Source organism: Sus scrofa, chromosome 1 (genome assembly GCF_000003025.6).
Source record: "Sus scrofa isolate TJ Tabasco breed Duroc chromosome 1, Sscrofa11.1, whole genome shotgun sequence".
NCBI lineage: Eukaryota > Metazoa > Chordata > Mammalia > Artiodactyla > Suidae > Sus > Sus scrofa.
In genome coordinates this window covers 8,512,318-8,533,762 of record NC_010443.5, presented here as the reverse complement: position 1 = coordinate 8,533,762, position 21,445 = coordinate 8,512,318, and the positions used below count along the sequence as shown (strand labels likewise).

The following is a 21,445-nucleotide window of genomic DNA, read 5'->3' as shown; positions in this document are numbered from 1 at the left end:
TGTTCTTGCTCACTACCGTAATGCTCCTTGGGCATGAAGGGATGGCCCTAGAACCAACTCTGTAGCTGCCTCCTCTGTGCCAGCCACTGGGTTTATGCTGTGCCATGGGATCCTCCCAGCAGTCCTTCGAGGTAAGGCTTTCACAGCCGAGAACAGCCCTGAGCCTCTGCTCGGTCTCAGTCTTGCGTGAGTCCTAGTTCACCTGGCCGTGTTGGACCCCCGGGGGTGCTGGATGCCGAAGTCCCTTCTCTCTTGCCATGGCGCTGCTCTGGGAGCCCTTGCCACGTAGGAGTTTGCCTGGCAGATGCCTTCCCCTCAATTGTATTTTATCATTTAACTCTCTGGGCCACAGGAAGCTGAAGACACACCTGCAGCATCTCAGGTGGAGAGGCCGGAAGAATGTGAGCCAGGAGTACAAAGAGAAGTCCTGTGCCCGCTGCCAGCGGGCCCTGGGGTTCCTGCTGAACCGGGGAGCCGTGTGCCAGGGCTGCAGCCACCGCGTGTGCGCCGAGTGCCGAGTGTTCCTGAGGAGCGCCCGAGCCTGGAAATGCACCGTGTGCTTTGAGGACAGGTGAGGATGGGGGGCGGGGGGAGGTCAGTAAATGTTTACAGAGCGCTTAGTAGGGAGCTGCCTTTTTAGATGTAGAAGTTACCCTAATTCAAAAATACCTGGTGTTACATATGTGTTATATTTGTTGCAAGGTTTTTTTCATTTATAGAGGTTTGTAATGGCTGCTGAGAATCAGCTAACCTAGGTGTTAAGATTCATTTCAATTTCTTAACGAGGTGTCTTCGTTTTCTTAGAGCTTAATTACTCTCTCTCAGGATAAGTGGGCTGAATTTTATCACAGGGGATATTAGAGTGTCCTGTGTGGTTTAGTTAAAAAGGAGGCAGCTGTCCCGGGTTGGGTGCCCTAATAAAGAAATGGGTATATGCTTTCTAAGAGTGATAGACTGAATCTACATTTATTCTATTATTCGTTTGATGTGAGGTTTTAAAAAATGTCTTTAAACATAGTATTTTTGAATTACCCGTTTTTTTTTTTTTTGGTTTTTTTTTTTTTTGCTATTTTTGGGGCCACTCCCGTGGCATATGGAGGTTCCCAGGCTAGGGGTCTAATCGGAGCTGTAGCCACCGCCTACGCCAGAGCCACAGCAACGCAGGATCCGAGCTGCGTCTGCAACCTACACCACAGCTCACGGCAACGCCGGATCGTTAACCCACTGAGCAGGGGCAGGGATCGAACCCGCAACCTCATGGTTCCCAGTCGGATTCGTTAACTGCTGTGCCACGACGGAAACTCCTGAATTACCCGTTTTGAAATGATGAAGCATGTATTTGGCTTGATTGCCTGCTGTTGGAAGCAGGCGGGGCTGGTCCTTGAAAACAGGGGCGTGTTCCTGCTTGTTGGGGGTGGGGTGGAGAGCGAGCACAAGGCCATCCTGGACCTGATGGGCGGGAGTAAACGTTTGTCTGGTGTGATCTAGGAGAGTAATCAGTCAAATCCGAAAACAACCTCTAAATATTGCTACAAATGCCTGCCTGCACAGCAAAGACTAGGAAAGGTGCTCTCAGTGTGGGCGCGGCAGCTGGCTTTTCTCCCCCCAAATCAGGAGGATTCTGTTCAGTGGGCGCCCTGACATTAATCTCCTTAAATTTCCCGTCCTTTTGCAAGCCTTTGCGATCACTCCTTCCAAGGTGAGTTGTTCGACCCGATTGGCTTGCTCTGCCTGGCAAGCCCTCCCTCTCTGAAACAGCAGGTGCCAAGACGGCACCCAGTGCATCTCATGTTTCCTGGGTCTGTGGGAGCCAACAGCCATCAGGCTTTTCTTAACCTGAGAGCAAAAGACAAAGAATTACTGTGAGGCGCCCTGGGCACACTTGTGCTCAAGCAGGGCTGTGCTCTTGAGGGAGGAGAGAAGGTTCTAAGAGCTTCTTCCCCCACTTCAGTCCACCATATGCATTTGGGTGATAAACACTACTGATAAACACTGCGTGGTAAGGTGTTCATGCTTCAGCATTTTTCTTCTACGAGTTAACTCTAAGCTAAAAATCAAAACAGAAGGACAGGAGCTGAGGCAACCGCCCAGGAAGCAGGTGCTGTTGAAATCTCCGCCCTGGAGAGCACTGTGCTCCGGGCTTTGTAACTTTACCCCTCTAAGCTCATCAAGGGTGATTTCTGAAACCCAACTCCCTTATGTTGAAACAAGGATGTTTTTCAAAATATCTAAGGTAATTGCAGTGCTCTGAGTGACCTGACACAGGAAGTCCTATGGGCAGAGAGCTAAGGAATTTATAATGTCACCGACCCCGGCTCCTTTCTCTTTGCTTTGTTTCTTCGAAGCTGTCTGTGCTCGCTCTAGTTTTGGCCCTTCTGGGCTGCCGTCCTATCTTGGACCCACACCAAAGACCAGGCTTGGTGAAACGTGAGGGTGTTTGACCATCATAACTGAACTGGGACCTAGAAAGGTTTTTGGCCTCATTTTCCCCTTCCTGCTTCTTCCTCAGCCTGGACTTATTCCTCAAGAGGTGGATTTGTTGTGGGAACAGGAGGAGAAAATAGGTTTTAAAGAAAGAGGAGGCTTGAGGGCAGCAATTTATAAAAAGCAAAACCAATATGTAGATTGCTGCAGTCAGTGCAAAAGGCCTGGGGCTGGTGCCGGGCAGCCTTGGACTTGGGTTGAGGGTCCAGGAGATGCTTGAGGTTTCTGCTTCCAGGGCAGGTTTTCTGCTGAAGACCAGGGGAGCTGAGAGGCGGGAGGGGCGGGGGAGGGCTGAGCTGGCTCAAGCTGACTTCCCAGAGCACCCACGTGGGAGCATTTCTGGGGCGGGTCTGGATTAGAGAGGGAGCCGGACACTGTCAGGGAGAGGGAACATTGTGGGGTGAGTGTGGGCCCCTCACCTGTGGGAGGCTGTGCTAAGCACATGTGGGCACCAAATGTTTATTTAAACCTTAATCTTATGTGGCAGCTACTACTGTTACCCCAGTTTTTCAGATGCGGAAACAGAGGCTTAGAGACATAAGATAGCCCAAGGCCACGTTGTCTAAGACTAGAACCAGGTCTCCAGAGGCCCACCCTGCCTTTTTTTTTTTCTTTGTCTTTTTAGGGCCGCACCTGCGGCAGACGAAAGTTCCCAGGTTAGGGGTCGAATAGGAGTTGCAGCTGCCTCAGCAATGCCAGATCTGAGCTGTTTCTGTGATCTACACCACAGCTCGCGACAGCACCATATCCTTATCCCACTGAGTGAGGCCAGGGATCGAACCTGCAGCCTCGTTACTGCTGGGCCGCAGTGGGAACCCCCCTTTTTTTCTTTTTTAATTGAGGGGTCCAAAATTATTTTTAATGATAAAAAGACATATAAGAACACAATCAAATAGGAAGTTCCCTTGCGGTATAGCAGGTTAAGGATCCAGCTATGGCACAGCCCACAATGGTGGCTCGGGTTGGATCCGCCTTGGGAACTTCCACATGTTGAGGGTGTAGCAACCCCCTCCCCCTCAGCCCACAATCAAGTAGAATATTACAAAGCCATGAACAAGGTGCTGTGGAGCTCTCTTAACACAGGGAGATGTTTAAAAAGCAGCTTATAAAACTCTGGGGTATAATTCCCTTTCATTTTAAAAAAGATACCCAAGCAAAATTCTTTGGGAAAATATATATCAAAGAAATAATTCTCTTTTGAAAGTTTCTAAGGTCCTTGTTGTTCATCTATTTTATATATAGCCCTATGTATCTGTTAATCCCAAGCTCCTAACTTATCTCTTCTTTTTTTTTTTTTTTTTGCTTTTTAGGGCCACGCTGTGGCATATGGAGGTTCCCAGGCTAGGAGTCTAATCAGAGCTACAGCTGCCAGCCTGTGCCAGAGCCACAGCAACGCCAGATCCGAGCCACGTCTGCAATCTACACCACAGCTCACAGCAACACTGGATCCTTAACCCACTGAGTGAGGTCAGGGGTCTAACCTGAAACTTCATGGTTCCTAGTCGGATTTGTTTCCGCTGCGCCACGACGGGAACTCCTCCCATCCCTTCTTGATCTCCGCCCTCTCCTTCCTGCTGGGAGGCTCACCTGGATGGACAGGGTTTTACAGTCACTCAGCAGAGCTGGGCTTGGAGGCGGTAGGAGATGGGGTGTGAGCACGCGCACTCTGCCAGGTGAAAGTCCCTGCAGTGACCGAGGCAGGAAAGGATGAGGCTGGCGGCCAGAGAGATGGAGGATGGGAGGGACAGGTCCACAGGGGGTGCTGGAACTTAGGTACAGGGGGTGAAAGCGGGAAAAGTGCAAATGATTCTGAGGCCTGGCACAACGGAGAGCTCTTTGTGCTTAAGTGGAAAAATGAAAAGAATGGAGAGTGAAAGAGAAGCGACAGCAAGAACTCAGTAAACGTAGGTGTTGAGGGGCCTGAGAAGAGGAGAGTTGGGGGGAATTTGCTTCCCACGCCGGTGCCGTGTGACATCCTTAGCAGGAGCCATCAGCAGAGGGGTGATTTGGGAGGAGAAGGAATTCAGATTGATATTTGGTTGATTATTTCCCCCCCTTTGGAATTTATTGACAAATTCTGCTGTGAAATGGCCCATAGTTGGCCATAATCTCAACTATGCTGTAATATCGAGGAGACAAAGCTTTATGCTTGCTTATATATTAGCTTCATTTTAAAAAATAATTGAACTTGGAGACTTACAATTGCATTGATTTTTTTTTTTCCTTCAAAATGATATGCTACACAGTAACATCTAATTCCACCTAAAAAGAAACCGGCTTATCTCCGTGCTGCAGTTTGCTGAGGAATTACACTCACCCAAGACTTTTTTTCCTTCACGCTATGATCCTTTTATCTTGCTTTGTAACTGGCTATGACCGTAACAAGTTATTGATGCTTCAGCTTCAGATGTCCGTGGGCATGCTTCCTCTGTTTCTTTAGGAATTTTTGGGGGTCTTTTTAGGGCCGCACTCAAAGCATATGGAGGTTCCCAGGCTAGGGGTTGAATCACAGCTACAGTTGCCAGCCTACACCACAGCTCACGGCAACACCAGATCTTTAACCCACTGAGCAAGGCCAGGGATCAAACCTGTGTCCTCATGGAGCCTAGTCAGAGTTGTTTCTGCTGAGCCACGATGGGAACTCCTGGAATGCTTTACTCTTTATAAAATAATTGCAACAGTGAGTTTAGACTTCAGGTCTCAAGTTGTGGTGGGTGGTGCTGTTGATTTCAGGGCCCTTCCTCCACTGCTCATGGACTCTGACACACATACCTGGGCTGATGGAGAAAAACCTTAAGTGTGTTTGGTTCCAAACTGATACAGATCTTAGCGTTTATGCTCACATTCTTAGTTCTCAGGTTGGGATTTGAATTACTGCTGCAGAGCAGAAATAGCTGAAATAAAATTTTGGAATTTATTAAAAGGGATTTTTTTGTTCAAATACATTTTATAGGTTTGGGGTTTGTTTTTTGCGTTTTTTTGTTTGTTTGTTTTTGTCTTTTTAGGGCTGCACCTGCGGCATATGGAGGTTTCCAGGCTAGATGTCAGATTGGAGCTGTAGCCTCCAGCCTATGCCACAACCACAGCAACACAGGATCTGAGCCACATCTGCATCCTACACCACAGCTCACGGCAACACCGGATCCCCAACCCATTGAGCAAGGCCAGGGATCGAACCTACGTCCTATGGATGCTAGTCAGATTCATTTCCGCTGTGCCACGAGGGGAACTCCTTCCAATACATGTTAGATTAGGACTTAGATGTAAAGATATCACTATGGGATAAGATGGGTTTTTTTCTGCATTCTGTGAAGTAGTTTTTACTGAAAATCAAGTGACATTTCCAAAGGAAGATCCACAGTAATTATGTTTTCTGCTTAAAGTAAAAAATTCCTAGAATTTGGAAAATGTGATCTTTCCAATTTCAGACTGATACTCCCAATATTTTTATAATCCCGTTTTTTTTTTTTTTTTTTTTGTCTCTTGTTGTTGTTGGTGTTGTTGTTGCTATTTCTTGGCCGCTCCCGTGGCATATGGAGGTTCCCAGGCTAGGGGTCTAATCGGAGCTGTAGCCACCGGCCTACGCCAGAGCCACAGCAACGCGGGATCCAAGCCACTCTGCAACCCACACCACAGCTCACGGCAACGCGGGATCGTTAACCCACTGAGCAAGGGCAGGGACCGAACCCGCAACCTCATGGTTCCTAGTCGGATTCGTTAACCACTGCGCCACGACGGGAACTCCTTTTTTTTTTTTTTTTTTTTTTTTTTTTTTATAAACCTGTGTTTTGATGAAATACCAAATCACTGCTTTATATCCACAAGGTAAGTGACTAATGTAGGAGAATGGAATACTTCCAGCTCATTATTGTAAACACATCTGCTCTTCATGGGAGTAAAGGTCTTACTCTATGAAAATTGAAAAGAAATTGAACACTGGGTATGGCTTATCAGAGGTGGCCAAGGAAGGAGTTCACCTCGGTGGCGAGGTTACAAATGACATTTTTTACTGCCTCTCTTTCAAAATTTGATTTCTTTTGAAAAATGTGATTTCCTGCGCAGTGGTTAACGAATCCGACTAGGAACCATGAGGTTGCGGGTTCCATCCCTGGCCTCGCTCAGTGGGTTGGGGATCCGGCGTTGCTGTGGCTCTGGCGTAGGCCGGCAGCTACAGCTCCAATTCGACCCCTAGCCTGGGAACCTCCATATGCCGTGGGTGCGGCCCTAGAAAAGATTAAATAGAAACTGATTTGAAGCATTGTTGATAGAAATGAGGTTCATGCATTTCACATGAAAAAGTATATATTAGACAAGTTAACTATACTGAGAAAAATATTTCGCATAGGTTGACATTTCCAGATTTCCAAGAGGTTAGCCATTGAGGCTAATTTCACAGAGAAAAAGTGTTTTGATCTTTGGGATACCGTCTTTTTCTTCTTAGTTCTGCATTGGAAATGGCCTCTGTTTAAGTTCTCACAAAAAGCTTAGCTGTTGCACCTGCTTGTGGACTCTGCTCTCTGTAGAAACAGGACAGATGATAATTACATAAAGGATGATGATATTCTTTTTATCCAGTGGCCACATGAGAGGAAGGATGACTTATTTGTCTTTGAAGCCTTATGTTACCAAACAGAGACTTAAAAAGAGGACATTTATGGGATACTTTTGGAAAGAAGTTTATTTTTGAAAAGTTTATCTTGCGCTTACCAAAGGAAAGTCTTCACAGTAGTCTGAGTATCATTCCCATTATTGAAGTTGAAAGGTCTTCTGTGGTCAGCGCTTGATTAGCTACAGCAGGTCTTGCTTGTAAAACCGTTTTCGTTGCCGTGAGCTGTGGTGTAGGTCACAGACGTGGCTCAGATCCCGCGTTGCTGTGGCTGTGGTGTAGGCCGGCGGTGACTACAGCTCTGATTAGACCCCTAGCCTGGGAACCTCCACACACTGCAGGAGCGGCCCAAGAAAAGGCAAAAAGACCAAAAAACAAAACAAAACAAAACAAAACCCAACCATTTTGAGGAGTTCCTGCTGTGGCACAGCAGGTTAAGGATCTGGTGTTTTCTGTGCAGCAGCTTGGGTTGCAGCTGTGGGTCGGATTCGATCCCTGGCCCAGGAACTTCCAATTGATGTAGGTGCAACCAAAAAAAAACACCCCAGAAAACAAAAATGCCACACCCACAAACAAAAAAACAAAACCCTTTGGAGGTGAGTAAGCTTTCTGTGTACTTAAGTGTTTTGTCACCTTGCCCAATTCAGCTGGACTCTTCACCCTACAGGAAGGTCAGCGGCAGGAAGCCCTTGCCCTAGGCTGGCACTCGACCTGGCAGTGGACTGCTGCTTGGTTAATACTCCGGGCTGTGCAGTAGGGAGAGTTAGGGGTGCCGGCGGTGTAGGGATACCAGACAAGCTTGTGGGTCCTTCCTAGGCATGGGTTCAAAAGAATTTCCGCAATAATTTCCCAAGTCCATATTTCTAACGTCGAATAGAAGTCATATCTGGATTTTCCATGATTCAACTCCTGTACTGTTCCATGAACACAGGTATCGGAGACCATGGTTTCCCATTTGCATGTTCTTATTTTTAATTTATTTTTTATTTTTACTTTTTGGTCTTTTTGTCGTTTTAGGACTGCACCCAAGGCATATGGAGGTTCCCAGGCTGGGGGTCCAGTCAGAGCTATAGCTCCCTGCCTACGCCACAGCCACCGCAATGAGGGATCTGAGCCGCATCTGTCACCTATACCACAGCTCACAGCCATGCCGGATCCCTAACCCAGTGAGTGAGGCTGGGGATTGAACCTGTCTCATGGATGCTAGTTGGTTCACTAACTGCTGAGCCACGATGGGAACTCCAGTTTCTTTTCTTTTTTTTTTTAATTTATTTTCAGTCAACTAAAGAGTCTTTTCAAAGATTTAGAACAATGGCACACGTACTAAGCCATTGCCTCTTTGAGGAGGCTTTCAGCATGAGTGGCTTTCCTTGTGAGTGATGACCTCATTGGGTGTTAAAATCTCAGGTCTGAACTTGACATCTCAATGTTCAGTTACTGTTATCCTTTTGGAATTTGGTATGACAGAGACATCTGAGACTAGTTTGATTTCTTTTTTGAGTATCTGGGTTTTATGTACTAGGAGCATTATACTGGTTTTCTCCTGTGTCTTTTGTCATTAAAAGCAGTTTCCAGCACGCCTGGGTCTGAGTCTCTCCACGCTGATTTTTTTTGGAATAAGGAGAGTTCATCTGAGCTTCCTGGCCCTTGGGTTTGCTTGTTTTGCTTTTTAAAAGTTATTTTTAATTGTGGCAAAATACCCATAACATAAAACTCCTTAGCCATGGTTAAGCACACAGTTTAGTGGTATTAAATACTTTTGAAACTGTGGGCAATCATTAGTCAACTGCATTTCACCCGCCTTCACTAATCAAGGTCACCTACAAAAGACTTGCATGCCCGCTATTATGGTCCTAAACAATAAGACGTTTGCCGCGTTGTTTTCCAGGAACTTGGAATCAGCTGCCCTGGTTGGAGCCACACTGGTTAAGATGAGTTAGGACCACTGACCTTCCACTGAGCATGCGTGCATGCTCGCGTCAGAGGGCAGATGGTGCTGAGTGCCTTGATTCTCCCACTAGCAGGGGCCTGTAGCTTAGTTACACCTGCGCCACGGGGAAGCGCATCTTTCTCCAATCGCCTTTCCCCACGCCCCCGCAGCGCAATCAGCCCGCCCTGCTGCTTTACTCTTCATCCCATAAATACCCTGAGCCCCTTGCTTTCAGGAGGTGCTTCTGACGTCTGTTCCCTGTCTCTGTGCTTGGCCGCCTTGGGAGTAAACCCTGTCTCTGCTGCAAAGGTCGGTGTCTCAGCGTTTTGGCTTAATGCCCATCGGGCACACAAACCTGGTTGGTAACATGTTCGCATTGTTGTGCAACCATTTCCACTATCCATCTGCAGAGCTTTTTCATCTTGCAGCGCTGGAGCTCTTGCATCCATTAAACAACTCCCTGTTCCTCCCTCCCCAGCCCCCGGCAGCCCCCACCCTGCTTTCCAGCTCTGTGAACTTGACTCATGTCCCTCATGTAACTGGAATCATACATTATGTCTTTTTGTTCTGGCTTATTTCACTGAGCAGAATGTTTTCCAGGCTCATCCATCTATGTTACATGGCAGAATTCTTTCCTTCCCAAGGCCACATGATAGTCCTTTGTGTGTACATGTTGCATTTTGCGGGTTTCTTCATCTGCTGATGAAAGCTTGGGTTGCTTTACCCTTTGGCTGTTGTGAATAAGGCTGCCGTGAACGTGGGTGTACAGATGTGTCTTTGAGACCCTACTTTTCACTTCTATCAGATGTATACCCGCAAGTGGAGCTGCTGGAACACGTGGTCTCTCTAGGTTTAATTTTTGGGGGACCACCACACTGTTTCCCACAGTAGCTGCTGTTTTGCATTTTCCCACCAATAGTGCACGAAGGTTCTAGTTTCTTCAGTCCTCTTCAACATTGACTTCTTCCTTTCTTTTTTTAAACTGTAGTTACTAATGAGTGAGAAGTGGGGGCTGCTTGGTTTTTGCCTCAGGAACATTTTCTGCAGTCGGGTCTGGTGATTCGGATGATTCTTTCCCCCCACGTGGCCTGCCTTCTTCGGGAATAACTTAGGTTGGCCTCGTTCGCTGTTCTCCATTGCGTTTATCCTCTCCTTCAACAATCAGCGTCTTTTTCTTTGGTGTCCTGGGCAGGCATCCCTCCTGAGCATCACCCATGGAACGCCCCAGGCTCTCCATTCCGCTCTGTCCTGTTGGTGAAACAGCTTGGTCTGCGTTTCCATCGTTCGTCCCCTCAATCTGCCTTGATTCCCATCTGCTGTCTCTTCAGCCTGGCTTTTCCTTCTGTCTTTCTGTTGCCTTTTCATAGAGGTGGCTCTTCAGCGCTTTTGAAGACCGCTGCTTCCTGAGTGTTCCCTGGTTCCTGCAGTGATGCGTGTTGAGTAGCGGTTTTCTTGGCAAGCAGGACTCTTGCTTCTCCTGCCTGTGGCCTTTGGTCAGAGGCTCTGCCTTGTCTCCAGACGGCCAAGTTGAGGTTTTGCCATCAGAAACGTGTGCCTTGTCTTTACTGGTCCCCTGGCCCATTGGACGTGGTGGAGCTCATTCTTAGAGTAATGCACAGCGTCTAACTTGATTCCTATTTTTTTTTTTTTTTGGCACAGCCCATGGTACTTGGAAGTTCCAGAGCTGGGGATGGAACCTGAGCCACAGCAGTGACAATGCCAGATCTTTAGCCCACTGTACCACCAGGGAACTCCCCCAGCTTCTACTTTGGAGGTGCTTTAAGTATAGCCCTGTCCAGCTGCAGTCAAATTTTCTTTCTTTCATACCTGATGTAACAAACCAGGAATCATGGACTCATGGCCAACAGGCGGCAGACAGCCCATAGGCCCGGTTCGGTTGGCCTGCTCAGTGTCTAATATTTATCATTTTAATGCCTTAAAATGGGGCCTGGGTTCTCCAGCTCACGCAGGGCCCACGCTCTTCCTTGACAGTTTCTGCGCGGTATCTGAGTTGGGGATCCCTGCCCTGGCGTGCATGGAGGGTGTGCCACACATTAGACCTCAGGGCTCTGCAGTTGGGCCCCCCTTATCCCTTCCTGTCTCAGGGTGCTCCCTGCAGGCCTGGGGACATTCACTCGCCAACCCACACACAGTCACTGGCCTCACCATGGGCCTCAGTTGCGCTCAGCGCTGAATGTGACGCAAAAGGCCTCCTCTCTGCAGCCAAGTTGAATTAGTAAAGTTTTGCAAGAAGTGGTGCTAGCTGCTTGATAAAATCATTTCTTTTATCTTCATCTTGATTCTGACTCCCCTCCTAGTTACCAAGGATTTAATCACCACCATCAGTTTCTTTTTCCTGTAAGAACACGGAAGCCAGATCCACTGAACTGGTTTTTGGGTGGGGGCCGGGGGAAGGTGACAATCTCACTATTTTGCTTTGTAATTTAAAAAGGTCTTAGATACAAGATTATATGAAGTAAAAAAAAAAAAATTAACTGTGTAATGTGTTGGACCATTTTAGCTGGGCATTACCACTGGTTAGACTGGCTAGTAACAGAAATTAGGTTGATCTCAGTTTAACAATATCTGGTTTCTTTGGAGTTTTTGCAGCCTGTTTGTGTGATAAGCCACCAAGGCTATTTTATTTTATTTATTTATTTTTTTTTAGGGCTGCACTGGAGGCATATGGAAGTTCCCAGGCCAAGTTAGGGGTTGAATTGAAGTCACAGCTGCTGGCCTGCACCAACTCAGGATCCGAACCGTGTCTGTGATCTACACCACAGCTCACAGCAACGCTGGATCCTTAACCCACTGAGTGAAGCCAGGGATTGAACCTGCATCCTCATGCATCCTAGTCGGTTTTGATAACTGCTGAGCCACGAATGAACTCACACTCTTTGGTCAGTGTTTCCTGTAAGTTATCCATCTTTGCCTCCAGTTTATTTTCAATGTCTTGCATCATCTTCAGCATCAACAGTCTAAAATCTTTTTCCTGGAGGCTAAGAATCTCCTCCTCGCTTAGCTGTTTTTCTGGGGTTTTTCCTTTCTCCCTCCTCTGAGTTATAGTTCTCTGTCTTTTCATTTTTATAGGTTTTTGGTGTGGTGACCTTTTTACAGGTAAGAGAGCTGTAGCCTCTCTTACTTCTGATGTCTGCCTCCCTGTGGCTGAAGTCGGTATGGGGGGTTGCTGTAGGCTTCCTGCTGGGAGGGGCTGATGCCTGCCCCCTGGTAGAAGGAGCCGATTCTAATCCCTCTGGTGGGTGGGGCTTAGTGTCTGGATGGGATTAGAGGCAGCTGTGTGCCTGAGGGGTCTTTAGGCAGCCTGTTTACTGAGGGGCGGGGCTGTGATCCCACCTGGGTTGTTGTTTGCCCTGGGGCTTTTCAGCAGCTGACTGATGGTGGGACCAGATTTTCCCAAAACGGCCCCCTCCAGAGAAAGGCACGGCTGCTGAATATTCCCGAGAGCTTTGCTTTCAATGTCCTTCCCTCAGAACAAGCCACATTCACCCCTGTTTTCCCAGGATGTCCTCCAAGAACTGCGGTCAGGTTTGACCCAGATTCCCTTGGAGACTTTGCTTTGCCCTGGGACCCAGTGCACGTGAAAGTCTGTGTGCGCCTTTTAAGAATGGGGTCTCCGTTTCCCCCAGTCCCCTGGAGCTCCTGTGCACAAGCCCCACTGGCCTTCAACGCCAGATGCTCCGGGGCTCTTTCTCCCCGTGCCGGATCCCCGCATGTGAGAGTTTGATGTGGGCTCAGAACTCTCCCTCCTGTAGGTGAGTCTCTGTGAACCAGTTAGTTTCCAGTCTATGGGGCTTCCCACCCCAGAGGTATGGGGTTGTTTATATGCAAAATGGCCCCTCCTACCTCTTGATGTGTCCTCCTCTTTTTCTTCTGGAGTAGGCTATCTTTTTTAAGGTTTCTAGTCCATTTGGGTGAAGATTGCTCAGTCTTTAGTTGCGAATTTTGTTGTTTTTAGAAGAGAAGTTGAGCTCCAGTCCTTCTATTCCACCATCTTAATCCCGTCTCCCCACCAAGACTCTCTTGAGGCTTCCTTGCCATCAGGGCACTGGCTGGAGCGTACGTCTGCCTAGGAGATGTGTGTCTTCAGGTGTTTGAAGAATCCCGGTGTGCACATGTTCTGCCTCTGGTTCACTGAATGGTGGAAACATGTTAGGCAACTCTAGGGACTTGATGCTGATGTTTAGAGCATGAAGCGTGGATATGACAGTTTACCCACCTGCAGATGCAAGCCTTTTGGATACAAAGCAACGATGCATTCCAGCAGGCCTATTTGGCTCACTGTTCCGTGACAGTAATGAGGTCAAACTATCTTTCTGTTAGGGTCCTCTGTTCATTGTGTTATCGAACATTTGTGTGCTAGAATTTGCAAAGTGCTTTTCAACAGTTACTACTCTTTTACTAATGAAGTGACAGCAGAGTTCAAGGCAATGTAAATGGATGCTGAGCCAGGTGACCAGACTTTAAAGAAGCAGGACATGATTTTATCTGAGAAATTTAAAACCGCTGATCTGTTAGTAAGCTCAGAAAATATTCCAAGAAGTTTTCATAGCCAAATGCTGGACACAGCATCAGGGGGGACATTGTAAGTGTGTCCTTGGGTTACTGTGAGTCAGGCCACCCTGCGCTGGCGGTAAGGATGACAGAGATACAGCAGAGGGTGTCACTGCAAATCTCTCACCTCTGCCTCGGACAGTAAGAGCCATAAATGGTCCTATAAATCCTGGGATTTTTGCAGATAGGGAGCCTTTATGTAAAGCTGTTGGGGAACAATTGCTTATGAAGCAGCTGATTCTGCAGGAAGTATTGCTGGAGACCCAGATCAAATCTAGTTCTGAAAGGAAACAGCCTGACATACAAGGAGTGTTTGCCGCCTTGTGGTTTCGGACTGTGCTATTTTTATCCTTCCACTCTTTCGTCAGATATGCCCAGGAGACCTGTGGCTTTGTGTCCACATCTGTCCCTGCCAAGTCAGCTCCTGCTTGAATTTCACAGGTAGTCACTGGGGATTCAATTAGCTGATTGGATGGTTATCATAGATGACCCAGGAGGCTAATATTTTAATTTATCCGCTTCCCGTGCAGGTTCTGAATCCAGGGCGTAGAGGAAGACTTTGTAATGTTGACTTATTCAGGTGTTTCTCCTCTTTCCCTTTGGCTGTTCTCCATTTTCGTGTTGTGTTTCTGCAGGTGTGTTTCTGAGGAGGCGTTTCCTCCTTAGCAGTGGCCTGGGTCTGGCTAGCTCAGCTCACTGTGGAGAGGGTCACGGTTGGATTTGCTCCTCAATTCAAAATGTCCACTTTTGAGGCTTATCACAGCCCCAGCCCCAGCATCTGTGGTCACAGGTAGTGGGCTGGAGAGTGTGAGAGAGTGGATTAGCTGAAAGTGTCCTCACGCCCAGAAAAAAAATCAGGAAGTGAAGTCTGCTCATCAGATGGAGGCCTCCTTGTTTCCCCATTTGATTTTATTTATGAATGTATTTTTAATTTTTTTAGTGATTTGTATTGTAGTTGAGTTACAATGTTTTGCCAATTTCTACTGTACAGTGATGTGATCCAATCATACATATATAAGGTGTTGTATGTTATATATATATAAACACACACACAGACACACACATTCCCGTTCTTATACTCCCTTCCATCATGTTCTAGCCCAAGAGACTGGATAGAGTTTCCTGTGCTATACAGCAGGACATCACTGTTGATCCACTCTAAATATCATAGTTTGCATCTACTCACCCCAAACTCCCAGTCCATCCTACCCCTCCCTTGGCAGCCACGAGTCTGTTCTCTGTGAGTCTGTTTTGCCCATAGGTTCCTTTGTGCTGTTTTGGATTCCATGTGTAACTGATATCACATGGTATTTATCTTTCTCTTTCTGACTTCACTTTTTCTTTTGCCCCTACTCTCCTCATCTAATGCGTAGACTTTGTCCTATAAGGATGGAGGAAGCATCCTCAGAAATAGAGCAGTGGGGCGTGGGGATGGGGGGGGCACTTTCAAGGAACATGGATTCACTAACCCGTCATTCTCTCCAGACTTTCCCTGGCTTTTGATCCTCTGCCTGTCTTCAGGTACCAGAGGGCAGACTTCTCTTGAGATGCTGAGTTATCCTTCATGCATTCTGTGTCGACTTCGTAGATTAGGTATCTGATTGCTGATGTTATGGATGAAAAGGTCTTCCTGGCTCTGTGGAGATACAGCACAGTTGTGCATTTTATTTGTTTTTGGCACTGAGTGATAGTGACAGATTAAAATTCCATCATCAAAATTCATAAATACTCTGTATGTTTTCTTCTGACCGCTAAGCATTAGGAATGCTCCTTTACATGCTATCAGATAATGGTTGCTAACTAGATGAAGGGAAGGAAGCTGGTTGACGCCTTCTGATAACTACCAATGCTCCATAGAGAAAGATAAAGATAGTTTTAAAAAATGTAGGTTGGCATTTATTTGTGAATTTACCACTTTTATAAGCGTTAGCTTAAAAAATCCATTTGAGTTGTATATACCCTGAAAGAACCCAGTGGAGAGTGTATTTCAGTAAGTACTTTATAGAAGAGAGTTGGCCTTAAGTGGAAGTTTTAATTTTTCTTAAGGAGTTCCCCTTGTAGCTCAGTGGGTTAAGAACATGACTAGTCCATGAGGCTGCGGACTCGCTCCCTGGCCTCGCTCAGTGAGTTAAGGATCCGCTGTAGCTGTGAGCTGTAGTGTAGGTCACAGATGTGGCTTGGATCTGGTGTTGCCATGGCGCAGACGAGCAACTGCAGCCCTGATTCACCCCCTAGCCCAGGAACTTTCGTGTGTAGCAGGTGCAGCTTTAAAAAAAAAAAAATTTTTTTTTTTCATCCACTTGCATCACCTAGGAATTGGCAAGCTTTATGGCACATTATTTTAATGGTGTGAATAATTTATAGTATCTCTGTGTTTAACTTCTTATGTCCTGAAAGGCCACTGACAATTCTACCTTTCTGAGGCTCTTTGTGGTTGAAGGGGGTTTCTTCAGAAATTCAGGAACAGTGAAGAGTAAAACCTGCTTTGGGGCTTCAGTTTCAAGCAGTGCACACACAGGGCTCCCGCTGCTCTGCCTGCCACTGGACGGGAAGGGATGGAAGAACACAGCCATACCCAGGGAGCCGCTGTAAGACGGCTGCCCAGCCAGAGGTCACTTCCCCTGGCAGTCGCTGAATGTCTATTGAAGTCCTTTGATCCCTTATTTCAGATGTCAGGTCCCCAGGAACCTCTCAGGTGAATCTGCTTTGGCTCTCAGTAAACATTGCTGTTAATTCAAACTTAACCTTGACTGAACCCGAGGTCCATCTCCCTCTAGCCAAGTAGACTGCCTTGAGTTTGTTAATTATGCTTCGGGCAGTTGCTCCTCACCAAAAACATAATAAATTGCCGTTCAGATGGTAATTTTGTTTCTCCTTGTATATTTCTTGTGTTGGCACATGTATGTTACTATGGATACATATGTGGAAGTTTTTTTTTTTTTTTTTTTTTTTTTTTTTTTGGCCTGGCATATGGAGTTCACTATGATCGACTGTAGCACTACTACCCAGACACAACCACACCGCCCACCCACACTCACCCCGATCGTCCCTGAGCAACAATGAATATGTCTATCGATTACATGGAACATATGTGGAAATATTACATGTAGATACTTCATTCAGGGTAAATGATAGCCAAGCAGAAACTCCCAGCTGTGTTGGTTGCTAATCAGACCACTGAGCCTGGAGGTGAAATCTGTACAGTTAGGGATATGGGCTGAAATTTGAACTCTGAGGTCCTAATAATTTGAGCTCTGAGACTAATACTTTGTGGTTTTTCCGCCCTACCTCGTGTGAGCCAAATACGCACCACCCACCTCACTCTCTGAGACCTCCTTTCTGCTTGTTTTTCAGAAACGTGAAAATAAAAACTGGAGAATGGTTCTTTGAGGAACGAGCCAAGAAGTTTCCAGCCGGAGGTAAATGCTCTTAAAAATGTTCCCTAAAGTAAAACGATACATTCCCAGTTTAAAAATATTTGGTATCAAGGGGGTCCCATCGTGACTCAGTGGTAACGACCCAACTGGTATCCAAGAGGATGCAGGTTTGATGCCTGGCCTCCCTCAGTGGATTAAGATCTGGCGTTGCCGTGAGCTGTGGTGTAGATCACAGATGCGGCTTGGATCCTGAGTTACTGTGGCTGTGGTATAGGCCAGCGGTTACAGCTCCAATTCGACCCCTAGCCTGGGAACTTCCATATGCTGTACGGGCAGCCCCAAAAAGACCAAAAAAAATTGTGTCAAGACTTTTGAATATGGAAAACTTAACGGGACCTCTATCTGGTCGGTCCCTCCTGTTCCCTTTCGTTTCAACTTTCCAGCCTCTGCCCCTCAGCACATGGGCGTCTCCACCTTTGCTGTGCACCCCTACTTCTGTACACCCCCTCCCCCCACTTTGACCCCCTGAAATCCACCTGCGCTCCAGGAGGTTTCCCTGGCTTCTTGCTTCTGGAAGCGATGTCTCCCGCCTCCAGAACACTGGTTTGTATGTCTTTTCCATAATTATTGGAAATACCTCATATTCTATCATTATTTATGCCCCTCTCTTTCTCTCCACAAGCAGACTGTACAACAATTTTAAAGTGTAGTTGATTTACAACGTTCCGTCAATGTCTGCTGTACAGCAGCGCGATCTCATATTATCCTCCATCATGTTCTGTCGAAAGGGATTGGATAGAGTTCCCTGTGCTGAACAGCAGGACCTTATTGCTTATCCACTCTAAATATGATAGGGAAACTGATTTTAAAATCTCATTAGCTCCTGATGGTCCCAAACCTCGTTCAGGATAATTGATCAAAACGACTGAGGGAGGGAGTTCCTGTTGTGGTGCAGCGGAAGCGAATCGGATTGGTATCCATGAGGATGCAGGTTTGATCCCTGGCCTCACTCAGTGGTTGGGGATCCAGTGTTGCCGTGAGCTGGGATGTAGGCTGGCAGCTGTAGCTCAGATTTGACCCCTAGCTTGGGAACCTCCGTATGCCACAGGTACGCCCTAAAAAGCAAAACAAACAAAAATACACACATGACTGAGTGAGGAACTGAAGACCACAGCGAGTGAATTGCTCTAGAATATAGCAGGTACTGGTGACTATGAAGTGAGAGCATGTGACTGTGGGAGTGGAAGTGGGTATTTGGTCCGTGAGTTCCAGATGTCTTATAAAGTATTTGCGAAGTTGATGCAATGGTATAATGAATAGCGGAGACCCAAGGCCATGGAGAGAACGTGCTGTGCTTTGGTTGCAGAAGTGCAGGCGTCAGAGGATGTGAGTTGTTCAGATAAGAGAGTAACTGATCAGGCAGAGGTGCACACACGTCATGAGAGTGAAGGGGAGGCAGTGTGCTCTGTGCAGCCTGAATGTCTGTGGTGCTAACATGGTGGCCCCCACCCCGGGATGTGTGACCTTGAGGTCTGTGCACAGGGAGCCTAGATTGACCTGGAGGAAACAGGATGGCTGGAAACACTACTTTTCAAACAGCGACAGTTCGAGGTGAGAAATAAGCTATTTAGCCTCAACCAAAAAATGTGCGTTAGGGAGTTCCCTGGTGGCTCAGTGGGTTAAGGATCTGGCATTGTCACTGCTGTGGCCTGCGTTCAATCCCTGACCCTGGAACTTCCACATGCTACAAACCTGGCCAAAAAACAAACAAAACCAAACAAAAGACACATGTCTTGGCTCGTTAAGGAAGTCATTTGTCGGAGTGACGCTCAGCTTTTATAAAACACTGGAGCCGAGGTCCATGTTTAGTTGGTGAACATGGCTCTTTCCAGCTTTCTACATCCTAAGTGGAAGCTAGAAAATGAGATGGTGGCTTAAACCATAAAGAGGGACAAGACAGCTCAAATCTGTGTCTCCTTCTGTGTGTTGGTTATCTGCGGCTGGATAGCAAATTCCTCCAAAACTTAGTGAGTTAAAACAATTGAATTATTATCTTCTATGGTTTCTGCGTTCCGCTGAAGCCTTGCCTGGGTCCTGGAGGACCTGCTTGGTGGGGGCTCACGAAGGTACCTGGCTGCAGCTGCCAGGAGGCCTCGGCTCTCCACACCTGGACTGCTCCATGGGGCCGTCGAGGGCCCCTGTGACATGACACTGGCTTCCCCCAGGGCAGGGGATCCAAGAGACGCCAAGGCAGAGCCTGCAATACCTTCCCATATTAAAAACGTTTCTAGTGTGTAAAATATGTGTGATATAAAATGTACAGTTGCAACCATTTTTAGCTGTACAGTTCAGTGGCATTACGTACAGCGACGTTGTCCTGCACCCATAACTGCCACCTGTCTCCAGAATTTATCCCACAGCTCTCCTGGCAAAGTCCCTGGTGAGCTCTAGCCTACTCTCCGTTTTCTGCCTCTCCAGTGTCTCTCACGGCCTGGCTTCAGAAGTCACACCCTGCCACACCTCTGCTCCGTCCTGTGCTTACAGTGTCACTTCTTCTATAGCCTAGAGATCAGCTCTGTTCAGGGTGGAAGGGGCTATACGAGGGTGCGACTATCAGGAGGCAGACTCCCTGGGCCCATGGGGACGCTGGCTACCACGGCCTGCGTTCCTCACCCCAATCCCGGAACCCCGGGGTCCTGCGTGACTCCTTTCTGCCCCCCGCAGCCAGCAGGCTGCAAGCGCGACACTTCTGTCCCTGGTCTTTCCGTCACTCGCCCCTCGTCCCCGCTTCCCGCTGCAGCTCCTGGCTCATCCCAGGGCTCCAGCTGCCTCCCCCACACTCCATCCTCTACTCGGGGAAGAGGGAGGTGTCTCTTCTAACCTGTCATTTGTTTCTGATGGTAATGTCTACTCATTGCAGGATATTTGGAAAACACAGTACAGTACACAGAAAGCAATAAAAAGCCCACCACTTGCCAAACTGCTGTTGATTTTTCATACACACTCTCACAACTCACTCACTCCACACTCCCACCCTCTTTTTAGGTGAATCCTGTGGGTCTATGTGCACATATACAAAAGTATCGATTTTTAAAACATGCTTATGACCAGACTATGTCTTGGTTTTCATCTTCTTAAATTCAGTTTAGCACAAGCGTGTTCTTATGCTCTTAAGACTTCACCATGCATGACGACAGCATGAAATATATCAGGAGGATGTGCTGCCGTTTGTAAATACGTCCCCCCTTGTCTGGGAGGGTATCATCGTGTTCACATTGTCAGATCACGGATAACTCCGCGGTGAACGTCCTGGCCAGATCTTGGCATCTCTGTTCATTTCCTGTGGGTAAAGTCTTCAAAGGAGAGTTGATGGCTCAGGGTGTGAAGACTTGAGAGGCCGGATAGGCTTTGCCAGATTTCCCCTGGGAGGCGTGCTCGTTCCTGCCACCCTGGCCGGTCCCGGAGGGACCCTCTCAGACACTCTACCCTGTAAGTCCTGTCTTTTGAAACATGATTTCAAGTTACATTGTGATTTTTTTCTGAGTGTAAATCAAATAGACGTTCAATTTTTTCCCCCCTCATGGTGCAGCAGATTGGGGATCTGGCGTTATCACTGCAGTGGCTCAGGTCACTGCTATGGTGTGGGTTTGATCCCTGGCCTGGGAACTTCCTCAGGGGGCAGGCGTGGCCAAAAAAAGAAAAAATCTGAAAAATGAAGGAAAGGATGGCCTCTGATGGCCTGGTGGGTTGAGGCTCTTGCATTCCAGCGCTGTGGCTGTGGTTGCTGCTGTGTGGTGTAGGTTCCACCTCTGATCAGGAATTCCCACGTACTGCCTGTGCGGCCAAAAAGAAAAAAAAATACAAAAAAAGAGAGAAAGAGAAAAAAAAACCCAAGAGAGAATCTGAAATAAACATTGCAACTCTCATTAAAAAAAAAAAAAGAAAAAAAAAAAGGGAGGAAAGCACAGCAATGGTAAAAAGACAGTGATTTCACCCTGAGAGCCAGTAAGATTTTGCTGCCTATCATTTCTGTTCTTTGCGAATGTATGTATCCAAGTTTGGGTGTGTAACTATTCACACACATTAAAAAAAAAAAAAAAAAATTTAGGAGTTCCCTTGTGGCTCAGTGGTTAACGAACCTGACTAGCATCCATGAGGATTGGGGTTCGATCCCTGGCCTCCCTCAGTGGGTTAAGGATTAGGCATTGCCATCAGCTGTGGTGTAGGTCACAGACGCAGCTTGGATCTGGCATTGCTGTGCTGTGGTGGAGGCTGGTGGCTGTAGCTCCAATTCGACCCCTAGCCTGGGAACTCCGTATGCCTCAGGTGTGGCCCTAAAAAGACAAAAAATTTTTAGTTAAACATGAGAAATAATTTTTAGTAAAAAATAATAAATAGAGCAGTTTACATAATTGAGTAATATGTTACATAATTGAGATCAAACTTAGAGTTTTCTCCTGATACCTTCTCACGTAA

The 21,445-nt window shown here is 47.1% G+C and overlaps 1 protein-coding gene across 6 annotated transcripts in view; it reads left to right on the top strand.

Moving 5' to 3' along the window:
- SYTL3 (synaptotagmin like 3) overlaps positions 1–21,445 on the top strand; it is a 93,816-nt gene that overhangs the window by 12,875 nt on the left and 59,496 nt on the right. For all 6 annotated transcript variants that reach the window (XR_002342344.1, XR_002342342.1, XR_002342345.1 and 3 more), the window contains 2 exons: positions 353–571; positions 16,947–17,011. Coding sequence is in view for 1 of the 6 variants with exons in the window: in XM_021086369.1 (XP_020942028.1) it covers positions 353–571; positions 16,947–17,011 (284 nt within the window). In the remaining 5 variants the exon portion in view is untranslated. The remainder of the gene's footprint in view (positions 1–352; positions 572–16,946; positions 17,012–21,445) is intronic.